General features: G+C 34.7%; 2 protein-coding genes across 4 annotated transcripts in view; one reads left to right on the top strand and one right to left on the bottom strand.

The window, feature by feature from the left end:
* LOC139150987 (bone morphogenetic protein 1-like) overlaps window positions 1-19,025 on the bottom strand; it is a 90,867-nt gene that overhangs the window by 30,724 nt on the left and 41,118 nt on the right. The window lies entirely within an intron of this gene.
* On the top strand, window positions 452-17,801 carry LOC139150991 (girdin-like). 2 transcript variants are annotated; one of them, XM_070723504.1, is made up of 3 exons: window positions 452-790; window positions 15,150-15,454; window positions 15,639-17,801. In XM_070723504.1, the coding sequence occupies exons 2-3, from the start codon at window positions 15,179-15,181 to the stop codon at window positions 16,113-16,115; spliced, it is 753 nt and encodes a 250-aa protein (XP_070579605.1). In that variant the 5' UTR covers window positions 452-790; window positions 15,150-15,178; the 3' UTR covers window positions 16,116-17,801. The 2 variants fall into 2 exon arrangements, with proteins under 2 accessions (XP_070579605.1, XP_070579604.1); XM_070723503.1 differs by lacking the exon at window positions 452-790 and adding an exon at window positions 7,733-7,878.

Consider the following 19,025-nt stretch of genomic DNA (forward strand, 5'->3'; position numbering starts at 1 on the left):
GTGGTTCATGCAATCTGTTCATTTCATACTTTTTCCCCATTTTTGAACTCTCCAGTGAAAGATATAGTGGTCTATCCTTGAACAAAATTAGATCAAATGTGTTAAATATAACAAGGAAACCAGATGTCAAGTAGCCTTATGTCACATACATGAATTTGAAAAGCTATTATTGGACTATCATAGAAAACAATTTTTTGTTGAATCTATCTTCTGAGGATCTGGCATACAGATGTACATGAGATGTTGAAAAAAATTAATTTATGATACAGTATAGGTTAAGAAGCTATGAAACATTTACCTTTTATGATAGGCTTTTGGTATTTTTCTTCACTGGCAACCAGAAAAACAGAAGTTAATCACGTCTTTGTCACAAGAGGGCAGTCTTTTATGGCCCATATTGCTCTGAATAATTCATAAGCATTTGATTACAGGTCACACGGTGATAAATAATTCAAACACTGCAGAGTACTGGAAGCATGTTCAAAAGATCAAACATAGCTCTGTTGATATACTGGGACAAAAGTCTGCGAAATCCTGCCTGTTTGTGCAAGCCTGCAAAGTTAGGTGTATAACAGTGGACTTTGTAATACCAACATGTACAAACACTGAACTGCCTGTGAGGTGAAACTGTGATACTTGTGATATAGTTACTCATTAAACATTGTCAAATATTGTCAGGAGTTATAATAACACTCACATGGTCAGCTTCCTGACAGCCCACTGGAATATAAGGCATAGAAGAGGATAATATACAAGCTACCCAAGAAAGTAGAAATACACATCTACAGAGGTAAGAATAGGTTGGATAATTTATGTACAATTTTACTTCATCACGTGTTCCTCAAGAGAAAGGTAAAATTTCATTGCAGGAGTTATTCTGTATATGATTGTGTGAACGTTGGTGACCTTTGATGTGGGGCTGGGACCTTGATAAACTTCAACACACTATAGATATCTCTGGACTACTGTTATACATACTTTACTATCTGTAACACATACAGGCAGTGACAGATCACTTTTTTGATGTGTTACTGGTATTATATACAATAGTGTGTGCTGGTATGTTTACATGAGTGTATCAACCATATATTTGTATCTATCTTTATACTTTGTTTGTATGTGATCACTTGACATCTACCTATGTTTTGAATTCTTCACAGTGAAAATCTGAATCATGCAGATATTTGTTGATGTTCAAATAATTTAATTTTTAAAGAAAATCTGAAATAAAGCTGAAAGAATAACTTTAATTTAATATTTTTTTCTCATTCAAATTTGAGCATTTGCAATGTGACACACTTCTACTGTATGCACTCAAAATAAATTGTTAACGCCGGTCCTTTATCGCACGTTCAGTTGTGATAAAATTGGTTAAAATCTGACCAAACCCTGGCAATGTTTGACGCCAGATTCTACACAAGTTATTCAAGTGCATTGATAATAGAGATAGTCTATGTCCATGCTAATTGTGGCACCATGTGGATTTGACTCCTGGAAGCAAATATGAATGTCTTTACAATGCTGACAACACAATGACATTTTATTGAAACAATATCACCGAGATAGGCGAAAAATTTGATCATGTTCAGTTTTTCACAGAAACAGAATCATTTCCACAACACCAGTCACACATTCATGTCCTTAAAATGCTAATACTTCACAAATTTCACCAACAGGATGTAGAAGACAAAGATACGGTCCATTGCTAATGGTGTATGTCATACGCAATTATCCTGCAGTTTTCTTCATTGAGTGCAAAATAACTTACAGTGTTAAGTTAGGAAAACTTTTTGCCACAGATGTGCAAAACTCTAACCAAAACATAATCATTTGGTTTTGTATTGAATAGCTTATATTGACAATAATTTCTTTTTGGTACCATTTCTTCGTTGTAATCATAAAAATAGATGAAAGTATTGTTACACAGTATCTAACAAACAGGTGGGAAGACATATTTGTAGATGTATAAAAAGGGTTGAGGCACAAAGTTTGCAATAATCTTTGATCAGCTTTTATGACCAGTTCTGATATAAATCACAATATTTTATATTCCTTGAATCATTTTGGTACCATTGATAGAATATTATAAGTTAGCTTCGTTTTTTATTGTCATTTTATTTTACTGTGAACTTTGACATACTTTGAAAACCTTCATGCATGTTTGGAAATGTGTGTCATCAGAAGGTCAGAGGACAAACACAGGAGGGCCGGTCAAAAAGAGTTTACAGTCACCAAGATGACCACAATCAGCTTGGTTAATAGTGATCTCATAACATCAGACTGTCAATAAGTAAAGTCCCTAATCATTGCTAAGCAAACAAATTCAAGGATTTCAGCACACCTTTTTTGTAGACTCATAGTGTTTAAAATTAGATCAAATCTGCCAAGTATGATAATGAGAAATTGATAGTGGATCATGTACCTGTATCACCACTATCTGAGCTGATTAACGAAAAATCAATTGAATGTAAATACAGGAAAAAGTCAACTTCACTCAATCTAATGAAGTCTTTTCTTTAAAATGAGTTTGCATGGTGTAAAAAGGAACAGACTACGCTTTGTACATAATTCTAAATTAGTTGTAAAATTCATCTCTTTGTTTGTGATAGTGACTGCACTCCAATATTGTGTGACAAGACTATACTGAATCTAAGCTTGAAGACTTTGGAACCTCAGTCAATGCTTTACAAGGGAAGGAAAACAAGTTTCACTGAAATAATTTTGAATATTTTGAGAATGTACATACTGAAGTAGTAAACCAAGGAAAAGGGCGAAAAAATTTTGATAAACATGAATATCACTACAAATAGGCAGTGTTGGTAATAAGTACATGAATAGATACATAACATGCTTTGATCCAACTGTATTAAAACATACAAAAATTCATAAATATATTGACTTTGTAAAGTATTCTGTGGATATTACATCTTGACAGGCTGACAGCCAAATGTAAACATAGAAAATGCTGTGCAAGTCAATGATTGAGGGAACAGAAAATGTTTTCATTAAAAGTATTATAATATTTCATATTTCTAATATTTGTCCAGTGTTGTTCGGATCATAGACCCTCAAGAAAAACTCTTTTCTCAATCTATGTTTGGATATACTAAACACAATACTGAAACTCTGTATTAATATTGAAGCTCAAAAATATTGTTTAGCTTACAATGTGTCAAGCAATTTGTTGCAGATGTAATGCATTGACAAATTGAAAAAAAAATTCTTTGGACCATTAATATTCTGTCTAGGCAATCATTATTCTATCTATCTGTTCTGAATCAGTGTGATTATAGAATTCACATTTGCATGAAATGAGTATTCTGTATTTGAGCTTTCATATCAGATAAACAAAAAGATATTAGCGTAGATTCTTGCATCACGGGCAAAACACTAGTCTTCCATGCCACCATTGAGACATATTCATTTGTAGTTTCAACATACATACTTTCTGACAGGTACACACTGATTTCATTAGTTTATTTAACCTGTTCACCCCCAGTTCCCCATAATCTGGTCCACACTCACAGTTGATAACATTGGCTATGGATGAAACCATTGTGAAAAAGGGTTAGAGTTGCATTGCTTTCTACGTGACATTTGCAACGTCCTGAAGTCAGGCCGAAAAAATTAACTTCTGAAGATTAGCAAATGGCAAATCATACATCACTAACAAAGGACCTGTACGCACATCCTGCGTTTATGAGAAAATGAACTTTACTCAGTACAGTGTGTATTTGGATATTTTTAGAAACACTTAAGACTTCAGCCAAGCATTCCAATCTGTGCTATTGATTTTCCTATTAAGAAAATGTTGGCTTTCTGGATTTAATAACAGCTGCTTTATCAATTCCCATGACTGGTCAGGTAGATTTGTCAATTAGGTACTTTTAATGTTCATGTTCTCCTATATTCTCCAATTGTCCACAATAAAGGTCACCTAAGGATAATTTGCCAATTTGTATATCTATCAAGTGAATAGTAAAATGCCATATTATTGTTCACTGTGATCACACTATCCAAGAAACATAATTTTACAAATACTGATAATGGAAATATTATAAATTAATAACAAGCGACCTAGCGGCCGATATAGCTCCGCTGTGTTTGTGTAGAGAATAACTATTTTTGACACATGTTGATGAAGAAGGTGGAAATCTTTGATAGCTCAATGCAGTGGCCAGAAAAAAGTGGCTAAAATAAGCTGCAAAAATACACAATTGAAGATTTCATCATACTTTGAATATATCACATCGAATCATCCCTATGAACATGTCAACCAAAGCTATCTGATGAGTAGTTTTTTTAGAATAAAATTTTCTGACCAAAAATGGCAACAATTGCCCCCAAAATAAAAATTGCAGATTTCATCATAATTTCAAAAGATCAAATTTACTTCATCTATAGAAACCTGTATACCAAATTTCAAAGCTGTTAGACCAGTACTTTTTGAGAAACGCATATTTTGACCAAAAATGGGAAAAATTGCCCCAAAATTCAAAATTGCAGATTTCATCATTATTTCAATAAATATCATTAATTTCATCTATGGAAACCTGTATACCAAATTTCAAAGCTATCAGATGAGCAGTTTTTGAAATACACATTTTTTTACCTAAAATTACAAAAATTGCCCCAAAAATACAAAACTACAGATTTCAGGAGAAATTAAATATATATTACTTAGCTCATCTGTAGGAACCTGTATACCAAATTTCAAAGCTATCAGACCAGTACTTTTTGAGAAACACGTTTTTTGACCAAAAATGGCAAAAATTGCCCCAAAATTACAAAATTGCGGATTTCATCATAATTTCTATAAATATCATTAAGGCGATCTGTAGGAACCTGTGTAATAAATTGCAAACCTATCAGATGAGCACTTTTGGAAATACAATTTTTTGACCAAAAATGGCAAAAATTGCCCCAAAAATACAAAATTGCAGATTTCATCATAATTTCAATACATATCATTTAGTTCATGTGTAGGAATCTCTATACCAAATTTCAAAACTATCAGATGAGTAGTTTTGGAAATACACATTTTTTGACCAAAAATGGCAAAAATTGCCCCAAAAATACAAAATTACAGATTTCATCAGAAATTCAATATATATTACAAAGTGCATTTATAGAAACCTGTATACCAAATTTCAAAACTATCAGACCAGTACTTTTTGAGAAATACATTTTTTGACTAAAAATGGCAAAAATTGCCTTAAAAATGCAAATTTGCATATTTCTGCACAATTTGAACAAATCTGAAATAGATCATCTCTAGGGACATATGTACCAAATATCAAAGCTATCTGACTGGTAGTTTTGAAGAAGAAGATTTTTAAAGATATTTTTACCAAAAATGACAAAAATTGCCTTAAAAATACAAATATGCAAATTTCACCACGATTTGAACAAATCTGACTGAAGTCACCCTAAGTAAACTGCATATATAATTTCAAAGCAATCGGACAAGCGGTTCAGAGAAGAAGATTTTTTTACCAAAAACACCAAAAAATGCCCCAAAAATACAAATATGCAAATTTCACCACGATTTGAACAAACTTAAGTGAAGTCACCCCAAGTGAACTGCATATAAAATTTCAAAGCAATTGGACTTGCGGTTTCAGAGGAGAAGGCAATTGTTGACGGACGACGGACGACGGACGACGACGGAAAATCAACCTATTTGATAAGCTCCGCGTCGCTGACAGCGGAGCTAAAAAAATGATGGATACATGAAAATTATCATTCATAAAAGATCTGTGAGCATTGTGTTAAACTAAGTGCATAAAATGGCACTCTCTGAGTAGCAGATAATGGCATGACATTATGGATGACACCATAAAAATTGTATCAGACACGGTACAATAAACTTCAATCATCTATTCTTTAATACTCTTTCATACTCCCGGCACTGAACATCTATTATACGTCTGTGAGTTTACTTGAAGAAATGATTAAAACCACACGATATCTAATCTTATAAAATATCAATATCAATGTATCACATTTGATATTGACTGAAATTTGAAGGGCCTGATGGCACTCAGAAACAAACTTTAGATTATTGCGTGATTATCAATATTAAATGTACTTATTTGTGTGACTGAGGATTTTGGTAGATCAACACTATTATGAAAATCTACCAATTTCATGTAATAGAGGATTTATACACACTTGGAGGGTTCGGTAATTGTTAAATCAGTAGAAGGAAGGACAAGAGGGATGATGCGTTGCGTTAAAATATATGAGTCCAAGTTGAGTAAGGCAACTTGACTGTGAATGCAGACAGTATCTGAACTGTACTATTGCCATCAGTCGTCTCCTTCTTTCTCAATGACAAGCCAGCGATGATTTGATGAAAGACTGGGCATGATAGAACAGACACAAGTATTCATTTCAGATAACTTTCCATCCAAGCGGCAAGCTAGCCGTCGCAACTACAAATCTCTTAAATGATTATCCATAAATCACTATAATTCCCAGGTACCTACATGTAATGCTAGAATTCTGTATGTCATCAGTAGCCATATTTACATGTACCGGTATATCAGAATTTGAAGAGAAAAAACAGTTACAATATAATTTACAGGCATTTGTAGTCAGCGGAGAACTGAGGCGTTTCTTTAATGCAATGTGAAATTCTTTGATATTGATCTATGAAGTTCAAATACAATGAAAATCGTTAGAAATATCAATATTTAAACAACATTTCCAAAAGAGTAGATAAAAGGACACAATTGGCAAGCTCTGTATAAATATTTACATATATCAGTACAATTTGGATATTTACACATCACTTTCACATCTCCAGTAATCACCTATTGATATGCGTTATGTAATATTAGCTTATCCGAACACTCAATTTCGACAGTCAAATACTACATTACTTCAGGTATCATGCAATTCTTGCTTGCTTGTCTGCATTATGCTTTCGAAAAATAATTCCGAGGTGATTGTAATTCAGTAGATTTTCGATAGGATTCGAACTCACTGCGTACAGCAGCCAGTCACCTAGCCAAGACATCACAGTCAAAACCACTCAGCCAAATCCCCAACCCTTTTCATAATGCAGAGTTTCTGTGGCTTAATTGATACATTGTTTATTTACAATAAACAATGTTTCAATTAATTTATACATTGTTGCTCTAAAAGAAATTGTATGTATCAATTAATTGATACATTATTTTTCCACCTATTGATATACTATCCAAATACTGAAAAATACCGATATGTAGTATATTATTATTTTTGCCAGAATTTAACCCTTTTTCTGCTGCAACTATTATTTCACCTTCCAGACAACTCTACCTTCCTTGTGCATGTTTTTAATCCACACCAGGAAAACATTACTGCTCTGATGACCTCCTTTTCACGAGCAATATCACCTTTAACTCCTCTGCATTTATATATTGATCCCTAATCCAGACTATATTAATCCCTAATTGACAAAGTTTACCGTATATTTGAAAATGATCACATCAGGTAACATCAGTGTTAGTCTTGTGCAAACATTACATCTAAAATCAGTCTAAATGTCTTGTATAAGCTCAGATGGGATTATTTCACCATAATAGCATGCAAATATTGCTGATATTTAAGTTAGATAAGAAATTAACATCACAAGAGGATGAAATCAACATAATTGAAAGAACTTCCTGCATAGGGGCGTTCTTGCATATATTTTTCTTTCACAAGTACATGTAGTTGGGGACTGACTTTTGCACTACTGCCCATGCTTACTCAGGTAACATCCCCCCTACGGCAGAAATGCAAAAGACCTATTTAAAGTAGCGAGACAGAATAGTCCATATCTTTATACAAACTAGCAAGAGGGAGGTGTGCGTATGTGTGTGCCATCAGCTCTGAAAATGCCCTTCTGTGAGTATGATCTGTATTCATTTACTATCACAGTTCATTGCATCAGGTGTGTTAATGCAACAATGTGACTTATCAGTATCATCTGATTGATTTTATGCCTTTTTGGTAAAAAAAAATCCCATTTACAAAATATGTGATTATCTTACAATTCACTCACATTTACTGTGAAAACAGCAAAAAAATTTATCCTCTCATTCAAAGATTCGTTGAGTTACGACAAATTTCTCCATGATTTCTGCATTTATTGTTTCAACTATATCTGTCCTTGAAAATGAAACATTATGAATCACACCAACAACGTCTAGCAATCAGATGAAATTGATGCTTTAGACGTGAAACGTACATCCATGCTGTGATTCAACTATTAGTAGAGGTACTATTGCAATTGAGGCGTTTCAAGGAAGTAATTTTCGTACACAAAGACAGTACTTCAACATGATGAATGGCCAAGGAGAATACATAGGATGCATGTATATTGAATCTGACGCGTCGACAAGCTATTTGATGTAATAACCAACATGCAACATAATAATTCACTGCAGGGATTAGAAAAAAAATGTCTGTTATCCGTAATAAATATAATTACAATAGAAATGAGAAAAAAACAATTAAATGACACTTTATCTTCTAAAATACCTCTCATTTGGCAGATTCAGACGTTTCAAATTAACGGTAAAATCCTTTAATATAACATCTGCATGCTAAATTACCACAACCTGTCTTTTCTCAAATTTCACAGACACATCAGCCATCAATTCCTGCTAAAATCAATCATTTTTGGAGCAGTCAGGTTTTGACTCCTGATAGCCATTTAGGAAAGCCTTAAAACAAATTTTGCATGTATCCCCAGGGACACCAGGGTGGTTTCCATGGCAACAATTATGTAGCATGACCAGAATCACCTGAGGACACCTAACAAATCATTGAATTGCAAGACAGTTCTGGCAGTTACTCCTCGGGAGGAAGTCAATGAACTTAGTGGTGCATGCAGATTTTATTGTGTACTGCTTTTATAGAGCACTGTCTGTATCAGGGAGGGTCATGGTAGTTCTTGTCCTATTGGATCTAAGACACTTACCCCCTGGGCATTTTTCTACTGGACACTCGCCCTGTACCCAATCTCCATCCAGCTCTAGCGCAAACTGGAGGATGGGAAATTTCCACATGGTAATGGTAAATATCTAGGGGGTATTACTCCCCTTTGCCAACATCAAACACTCCAACACTCTACACAATCCCTGCCCTATCCCCTTCCGTTACTATAACACCAATTAAGTGTCAATCAATGTCAAGTATCAAACAGGTCAAGCACTAGATTGACTAAGTCCCTCAAAACATTTGAAATCAGAAAAATTAGCTTTCACCTTGAAAACTATTGAGTTATGTCCATGCTACATCATATGCCTATGTATAATAATTAGGGTTAATACTTTGTAAGTTTTAAATACAGTAATGACATTATGCTTAAATCTCTGTCCTTTTATCAGAATACACCTGAATTTTTGTTTATGTAAATTTATGTGTCGTGCAATGTTTTATGATCTGCATATGTTTATGTAGACAGCTTGGCGGTTGTTAATTGTTCTTGGACGTGCATAAATCAATACTTGACTAATAATACCTCATAGTAGTTTCCTGACTAAAAATAAATTGGAAGAGTGTTCATTGAATTCTCATGAAAAGAATCTACTGATGAGAATGTTATGGTTCTGAGCTCATTCATTAATATATTTTTCACTTTCAAGAAAATTTGCATTTGCTGAATTCATTAGGCTGCTTGGACAAAAATTGTATATGAACAAACATATTGTATTCACTGTGATTGTGTCATTTCATACATTCAAAGTTTTTCCAAAATGCTTGATTTTTCAGTAACTTTATTGCCCAAAGCTTGAAACACAAGATGTTTTAGTGTGGTTTCTTGTTCCTTGAGCAATGAACAAGAATTTCCTTCATAGATCATTAATCTATTGGTGCAAAGCTCTCTCTCTCCCTGGATGGATGGATGAATAGATAGACTGATGGATGGATGGATGAATGAATGGATGGATGGATAGATGGATGGATGGATGGATGGATGGATGGATAGATGGATGGATTTAAGAATTGGATGGATGGATAGATGAATGGATCGATGGAAGGATTGGATTGATGGATGGATGGATGTATACTGACAGGATGGATGAATGGATGGACAAATGGATGGATAGATGGACGGATGGATGGATGAATGGCATTGATGGATAGATAAATGGGATTGATGGATAGATGGATGGATGGATGGATGGATGGATGATTGGATGTACGTGTACGATAGACTGTACATTAAAAACTTGTTTTGCGCACTTTAATTACCTTGCCTTAATCTAAAATTACACTCTATAACCATGACAACATAAGTTTATGAGTAGATAATATATGGAGGCATTTGGCAAAATAATCTGAGTTCAGGAAAACTGTCATCATGCATTTACTTGATTTCTAAGGCCATTACTCAATTTCTGAAACCACAAATTCATTTCTGAGGCCAGTCTGTCACAGTTTTCTGCCTTTCACGATAACTCTCCATTTATATATTCATTTTTCACCATAATTACATAACAACCCATTCATTCATACAAAACTTGTGCCATGAAAAAAGCTTTCAATTATTCTAACTGTAACAACTACCTTGTGAATTTTTCTATTCAAATTTGTATGAAAGGGGCATAGAAACACAGAAGTTGTGGCCTTACTTGTAAAGCAAACACTGTTCATTGTATGCAAACGTTCAGGCTGGAAATGGTATTTCTCAGTGATCTACTCAAACTTTGCTGATCACAGTCAGAAATTCAGAAGGTACAATTCTGTTTTTTGCATTTAGTTTGTAAGTAGCGGTGTAAAGGAAACAAGACTTCACTGCGTGGGCTACTTGGCGGATGAACATGCTGGTCTCAAAGGACCTCACAGAACACTTTTGTTAATTTTTTCACATATCACATTTTTCAAAACAGTAAGGGTGATGTCTCTTTTGTGTGTTCAATAAATGTGTAACATCAATGCCCTTTGGTTTTACACCAATATGCAGGCAAACACATTTTCTACATTATTACACATACAATGATATGTATGAAGCTAACAATGGGTCTAAAATCAGTAGTAATTATAATAGTTATATGATGGTGGAATACACTGAAACAATTCCACTGACATTTTTACAGGCTAACGATAAGTTACATGTGAAACTTGATGGTAACTACATCAGCATACGCAGCATGTCTTGAAATAATTTCAATATTTTTACAAAATCATAAGTGTTTTAAATCTGAGTCAGCACACCAGCCAATTTTGAACAAATTTAGATTGACTTCATTCACCAATGCCAGTATTTATGCTGTTGATTTTCACTAATACCCACAAGAAAATTGACGCATAATTGGCCTCCTATAATTACTTGAACTGCCCAATCACTAACTACATCATGTCATCAGCTACAAGCTGACTTTATGAGAAACGTGATACCATCAGTATGGAAGTGATGTCACCCTTTTTAAATGTAACAGTATCATTTGATTTTAAGAGCTGTATCTCTTGATGGCTCTTTCACAATTTTTTTTGAATGTCAATTCTGAGTTCCTTTTCTACTCCCAAAAGCACGTTGAAACTCCCACTATTTAGCTAGTCAACACAACACAACATATATACAAGTAAAATGCACTGTTATTGTTTACATTTGAATTCTATTCCGGACAAGAATTCACTTGTCAACAATAACGATGCAGTCTACACATGTACAGGCTTAGTATAAGAAGCTGAATAATGTGTATCGTGACATGCTTTGGGGAGAAGAACAAGAAACTAGTTGACATTAAAGGTATACAGTCACCTGTAATCTAAATATGCCCATATATGGTCAAAGGGGCACTCCTTGGTATTCAAAATGCCCATGTGAGGGCGCTGTTTTTAAAAAGCGGCCACCCGCTTAAAATCTGTGATTGGTTAGATTTTCTCTTTCCATGGTAACTGTGGCAAAATTTGAACAGGTAACAGTATAACTTTAAAAACACAAACAGTGAAAAATCATCACAAGTTACAGCTACTAGCCCTTGAACATTGGCACCAAAGTGACTATGCTTCTAAATGAATTAATAAACCAAGTAGAAATTTAATCAGTTCTGATAAATCGTCTCAAAAGACGCCACTTTGATCCAGCGATTGCTGGTACACTATTTTACCCAATATTTGTTTTACATAATATTCCAAAACATGACAGATCAATGTGGTGAATTTTTAATTATTTCCAATTGGACAGCATTGCGTTTCACTGCAGGCTGTTCATTAAACAAAGAATATTTAATTATCGTCACAGCAACAATCTCATCAACTATGCTTTTTTATGATGCATAATAAATTACATGTCAACTGGGCATTTATATTTTGCAATAAATTGTGACGCACCCAGAAAACCTTCAAAATTTTTCACAGCTAATATAACACATGAATTCTAATGATTAACATATTCCGGGATTTCTGCACTTTGACTATAATGGGCCAAGATATAGAAACTGAGAGCCAATTAACTTGTAATGCTGAATGATATGGCTGGATGTATGATTCATACAAAATACAGTGTTTGACTTGGCACCAAATGCTAAATCTACAGTCAGTACCTGGCACTGAACGAATCAATCATTAAAAAATTTATGGATCTATTTGATGACCACACATTAAAGTACATTTTCACAACTCCAGGCAGTCTTAGTATTGAAAAATTATCATATTTACTGGTAGTCAGCATACAAGCACTGAAATTAATCAATATTTGGTATTACTGGAAAATTCTGTCAATTTTGCATGTATAGAAAACCGTCTTTCTTTCATACGCATTTTTATTACATCAACACAGATAACTTACCGGAGGTCATTTTTCAGCTCCCTTAAAGAAAATTGATGGATATGCAGTTCTTGTTATTTTCGCATGGTGTTTCAATTTAGTTGTTACTGTGAAATTATGTGCAAATATACCATAACTGGGCTTCCTAGATGTAACAACCATGGTGACACTGCTTTCTATTTGGTGCAGAGAAACCACTACGCTGTACATTCACAGCTGCAGTGTTCAAATAATGCTGTCAACTTTTTTAGCCTTTTTTAAAGGCTGGGGAAATGGGCTCTCTGTACACGAAGTCTCTACATCTTTCGAAAACCTTCCTTCCTTTCATACTCAGTACAAGAAATAATCATCCATTAAATTATTTAAAGCCCCAATGACTACGAATTTTATGATCTATTTTCATGATTTTATTTTCAAACCAAAGTTGGTTCGTGTAAATGTGCTAACTGAAGGACATGTATAGAAGTATCATTGCTCACTGATTTGGACCATCCCCATGCCTACACGTTTTAACAGGATGTTTTAAACAGGTGCCGCACTCATGAAAAGGCGCCCCCACAGAGAAGATAAAAACAGTATTTCCTGCACTTACACATCATGATCATCCAAGAAACAAGCATGATGCCATTTACTTGAATGCACAACACACGATGGCCAACATTTTGTTGTTGTAACCTTTATTTTCTCTGTCATATGATTAGTTTTTGAAAATGGTGGGAAATCTAAGATGATGTTAAAACGTTTAAATTTACATGCCACTTTTGACACTCATAACAGTGTTATACACTTTTTCAGTCTGTTATGGGTCTTATTTAAAGGAAAATCTTGGAAAACTGAAGAATATTTTGAGATAGTTCAGTACACATTCACAGCTATTAGGGCTTTAAAGTAGCAAAAACGTGAAATGGTTATGAACAAATTTCTGGTATGTAAATTGGAAAGCAGAAAGTTGAGCTGCATAGTACCAATATCCAACCTAACAAGATATCATGCAAAAATCTAAAATTTTGATATTTGTACCATTACTACATATCTTAATCTGTCCTTCTCACTGACCGATTCCTTTGAAAGATTTTATGCAAAGTGGACCGAGGGGGAGGGGGAGGGGTTGCATGAGTGTTGTACATCTTGGGTGACATACAATTTACATCTCTGTTCTGAGTCACCTGGCAACTGACATTTCATGCCAGATCATTATCAAAATGAAAACACATATTTCTATTTTACATTCTTGACATTGTGATAAGGTGAACTTGACAGTTCAAACCATCATAAAAGTTCATTATCCAGAGTTCACCTCCAAGGTCACCGGTTGAAATTCTTGATAAGGAATCCTGTCACTGCCAGTGTCTGTGACTGTTCTTATCATCGGGATCTCAAGGAAACATTGGCTTGGTATGATTCAATTCAAGTTCAGAGTAATTTTCACGTTTAGCAGTACAATCTAACAGCCTGCTGGTACTTGTACTTGTGGTACTTGTGCAGTTACTGCAACAGTCTAGAAGTAGAATTGATTTCTTAACACAAACTGCAAGGATTCTGGTGCGGTGTTTGTAGGCTCTTTCAAAGGGAGTTATCCAAACAACATTATGTGAAATTATGTTATCGCTGACACATCTATGAAAGTATAACCACCACAACATCAAGCCGAGTTCAATATGACAAACCCTTCATAAGTTAAAAGCAAAGTAAAAACCTTCCCTTCACTATTCTCAAGTGTATGTAGCATGTACCGGTACTGTCAAATCTAGACCAGGTAAAACCATACAGGCTGAACCAATACTGTTCAATACTCTATGAATTCTAGACAAATTTCTTCAACACATTTACAAAATTTGCAACACACATGCTTTCCAGCATTTCCTGCTTATCATTTCTCACAAATAAAATTTTCAAAATAGAAAAGACACGAGGGTAATACCCTTTTTACTTGGGGTGGTTGTCTGAGAATAACCAAGAAATCAAATCAATGGTCCTCCACAACCTCTAACATCAGAACCTGATTTGTTTGACGTTACAAAGTAAGCATTTGAAAAGAGCCATGGAATATCAACAATACCTTTGGAAATCATTGTTTCTTACATAAATATTGGCTGAATCTGTTCAGACACAAAGCTGTATTGTATCCTTTGTAATATCTTCTATACAAAGCAAGCAATAAAATCATGATCTCAGCATGACACGAACCTCTGCAGCTTTTTTGAACAGATTTGGTTTCTCCTTTCAAAAAGCATAGATCACATGGGTATACATTAAACCCTGCCTATTAGACATTTTACATTCTCAAAACTTCAGCAGCTATGACGAGAACACTACGTCACATTTTTGGTTGCAATCATTCAGTTTGCCTTTCAAACAGACAAGCAGTTCATTAGATTCGTTTTCTCTTTGTTCACAGAGTAAAAAATAACCTGGTGAATTGCAAGAATGAATTCAGAAAGGACAGACGATGTCATTGAAGATCCCAGGGACTGGCTGGGTTTTGAGGCAGCCATACACCAGACTATCCCGGAGTTACGGAAGGAAAACATGAAGAACACTGAAGCTTTTAGGCTCTTAAGCAAGCAGGAGTTTGTTGAACAGCTGAAGAAAGATTACAGAAACAATGAGCAGATCAAAATCGCTTTCAATGAAACTGGAAGAAGTAAAATGAAAGGACCTGACTCATTAAAGGCAGGCATGATAGGAAAGTTTCCATCGAAGGTACAACAGCGCCCTCATGGCTTACGCTTCTTTGATACTTTTGTTTTTGCTGATACTTTTGTTTTTATTAAAAGACACATATTTTGTTCAAAGTTACTTGATCGTTACAAAGTGTTGTTGCTCCTTTATTTGTTTTGATTTTGTATTTATAAGATGTCAATAAAATAAAGTCCTCATCTTGCAGGTTGCAAAACAAGCAGCAAAGGAAGTTATAATGGCACAAGTTGCACGGCATGGGAAGTTTGAGATGTTGAAGAAGGCCATCATCGACGTGCAGAACAAGACACAGAAAATGGAAAAGGACCAGGTTAGGTTAGAGCTGGAAAACAAGACACTGAAAGAAGCATTGCAGTCTGTGGAAATGCAAGCTGAGTACCGCAGCAAAGTGGAGGACGAAAATGCAACTCTGAAGGATAAAATACACGAACTGGAAGGTGAGAAGAGAAAAACGACATTTGAAATGGACACCCTGAGAGTTCAAATGGAGGCACTGCAGGCAAGTGAGGATGCCAACAAGGAGTTGAAAGACACTCAGTTTGATCTGAAGGCAGAAAACAGACAACTGAAAAGAGAAATCGCTTCATTGAAAAGTCAAATCGATGAACTACAAGCCTGCAAGGGAGCTGTACAGAATTATATGATGAGACCTTCTGATGTCTGAAAAAATGGAACTGTGCTACAATTTTAATTCTGAGTAGATTAAATTTTATTTGAAGAAAAACTGAAAGCAATGAAGAGCTGAGAACAGCTTTTAGAGTAAATGTTCATGTACAAGCGATAGTAAAATTGATTATGAACATATTCCAGGATTTGATTTTGTGCTACCTTTTACCACCTTCAAACTACAAGGTTAGCTCAAACATCATTTTGATACTGATGTGAATGAGAATACTGATGACAATATTTATGGGGAAGTCAACATTTCATTATAACCACTGGTATACACAGAGCATAGCATAGCGTAGCATACAATACATGGTTGACCTACTTTCAAGGTCTATACGCACTTCATCAGAATCGGTGTGGAAAGAATTTCTGGGGGTGTTCAATGAGAGGACTACAACTGACCACATCTGCGTATATGCATGTAAGAAGTAAACAAGAGTTAGTGCAACAATGGACATCACATGTTTATGAACGTTATTTGTGTTGGTTTCAAAAGTGGCAAGCCCACTCCGACACCATGTGATTTTGATTCACTGCCTCTTCTGTTTGTGTGGCAGAGTCCCAAGTAACTCAGATCTAATCCATATGCACGGTGTCAGCTTAAAAGATGGTACAACAGGACTCCAAAGAATTTCTAAAACTGGTCTGTGAGCTGACATCATTTTCAACTCACTAATTTCAAATAAACTGATGCATTAGGAACACATCTAACACTGTGTTTTCATGAAAACAAGATTATCGTTAAAGTGTACTTGGTAATTATACTGAAATAATCAACTTGAGTAAGTGACAAATATTTCTTGAACCATCATTCCTCCTTTGTTCACTACATAACCAATATATAAATGAGACAATATTTTCACAGTCAAAATAATATTGGGGAAAAATATGAGTATTGTTGTGAAAACTAAGAATGCCTAATACTTGTTCTATGACCTCATAGGAGATGCCAGCCACTGAAATAAACTATGTGTACATGGGTCGTGCACTTCCTAAACTGTTGCCTGGCAGACGAATGATCTGTCACTCAGTTATACTTCTCTATTGAAACATAAAGAAACAGTATAAATTATCACTGACAAATATTCCATCGCTCTACAATAAAACACCATAGTGTGTACAAAATTCTTTCATACAATAAATCACATTTGACCAAAATAAAGATTAAAAGTGGCGTACAATATAACTATATGAACAGCCTGCAGTCACCACACCAGACATAAGCAATTGGTTCAATAGCCTAAGTCCAGTTTGCAAGTCTTGAATACATTTGCACGTCTGGTATTCTAGTGGCATGTGAAATTCATCACTCTCAGTAAAAAAATTGTTGGTTTCAAATCTTATGACCAATGGATCTTTTCCATGTCGCCTAACATTCTTGCATGTAATATAACACGTTTTGATCTCACATGTGAATTCTTATCTTACAAGAGAGGGACACCGCTGTTTGTATACAAAGTATGTCCAATGGAGATGTCAGAGGTGATATTAATCCTGAAAACAGTACCGTACAGAACTTGTACGATTTCAAAATGCATGCTAAGACGAGTGTTAGTAAATATGCAATGAAGGAAGTATACTTCTTCAAGATAAAGTCTGTTTCAGAGAGAAAAGTTTGTCATATTCAACACTGTTATGATTTATGTAATCCAAATAAATTGTGAAGCTGTTTACAGAAGAAGCGCACGTAAAGCATTTCTGAATCACTACTGCACTTTGACGGAAAGGTCAGCCAACGCACACCAACTGTAAACTTTTGATGACATTTTGGCCCACATTCCATTCAGTCAACCCAGGTGACTTATTGGCCTCTCGGGAAGAAAATTTAGCATATTTGGCAGCAGTGTTAGGGAGTGTATGTAGCACTGCTTGTACATGATTGATAACGACTAGGCGTGACAATATGTCTTACAAAACTGTGCGTAAATACACATGCATTTCATTGCGTTATGCTTGGTAACTTAATTCTCTAAATATGGATTTTGGTTTTATACCGTTTCATGATGAATGCGACTTCAGAGTAAAATCTACAAATGTATATTTCGCCATGAAATGTACACTGCATATTTGACATATTTTAAAATACAACTGTGTTGTTACTGTATACACCTGAATCCTGCAAAGTTGTCATGTTGTCTTGCAGTCACCATGCAAAATTTCATACATATGTATCTAAAAAAAATTCATAATACAAAGTGAATTAATACCTTCATATTATTAATTCTGTAATGTCCAATTTCCTCTGTTTGTCGTTTGATGACATAATTGTCAGTGTGTGGCATATCGATGACTTAACAGGGAACAAACATGTGGTACAGTTTTATGCAATTGTGCTTCTGCGCAAAGTCAATGCACAGGATATTTCCAACATAAGTTTTGATGTCATATAGATGTGACAAGGGAAATGATGTAAACGTCTGCAGTTTTCCACCACTGAATATATATCATGACCCTTTTTCTATAAAAATGAGTTGAAACAAAATCAATACTCTAGTAATCATTTCTTTAAAACAATTTATCAAATTAGATCAAGTATCAATAATTCATGATATTTCTGTCTATCAAAGAATATCAGATTAAAGGCACTGAAAAAAGTTGTTATTGATATTCAATTATGGAGTAGTTTTTAGAGTACTTTGAGTGTCTCCACAGGTAAAAGAAATTAAAGGACGTGTTGAGCAATTTATTACAAAAGCTTGGCCTTGTTCATATCAAACACTTTGAATCCTGACTCAACTCAAAGCTGTACAGGGGATGCATAGTCAGACTGTCCTTTTTTACAGAAAACTTACATGTGAAATTTCAGTATACAGAGAAATATTGATGAGTTTTGTTAAAAAGTATTCACTTAGGGTCACAAACTTAATATTTTCAAGTGTGAAGTTGTTCAATAGGGAACAAATAT

Source organism: Ptychodera flava, chromosome 15, assembly GCF_041260155.1.
Source record: "Ptychodera flava strain L36383 chromosome 15, AS_Pfla_20210202, whole genome shotgun sequence".
Classification (NCBI taxonomy): Eukaryota; Metazoa; Hemichordata; class Enteropneusta; family Ptychoderidae; genus Ptychodera; species Ptychodera flava.

Bases quoted from the DNA above. Each gene is read 5' to 3' on its own strand.
- LOC139150991 (XM_070723504.1), top strand. From the start codon at position 15,179: ATGAATTCAGAAAGGACAGACGATGTCATTGAAGATCCCAGGGACTGG. The intron at 15,455-15,638 runs GTACAACAGCGC...CTCATCTTGCAG, and splicing joins TAGGAAAGTTTCCATCGAAG to GTTGCAAAACAAGCAGCAAA.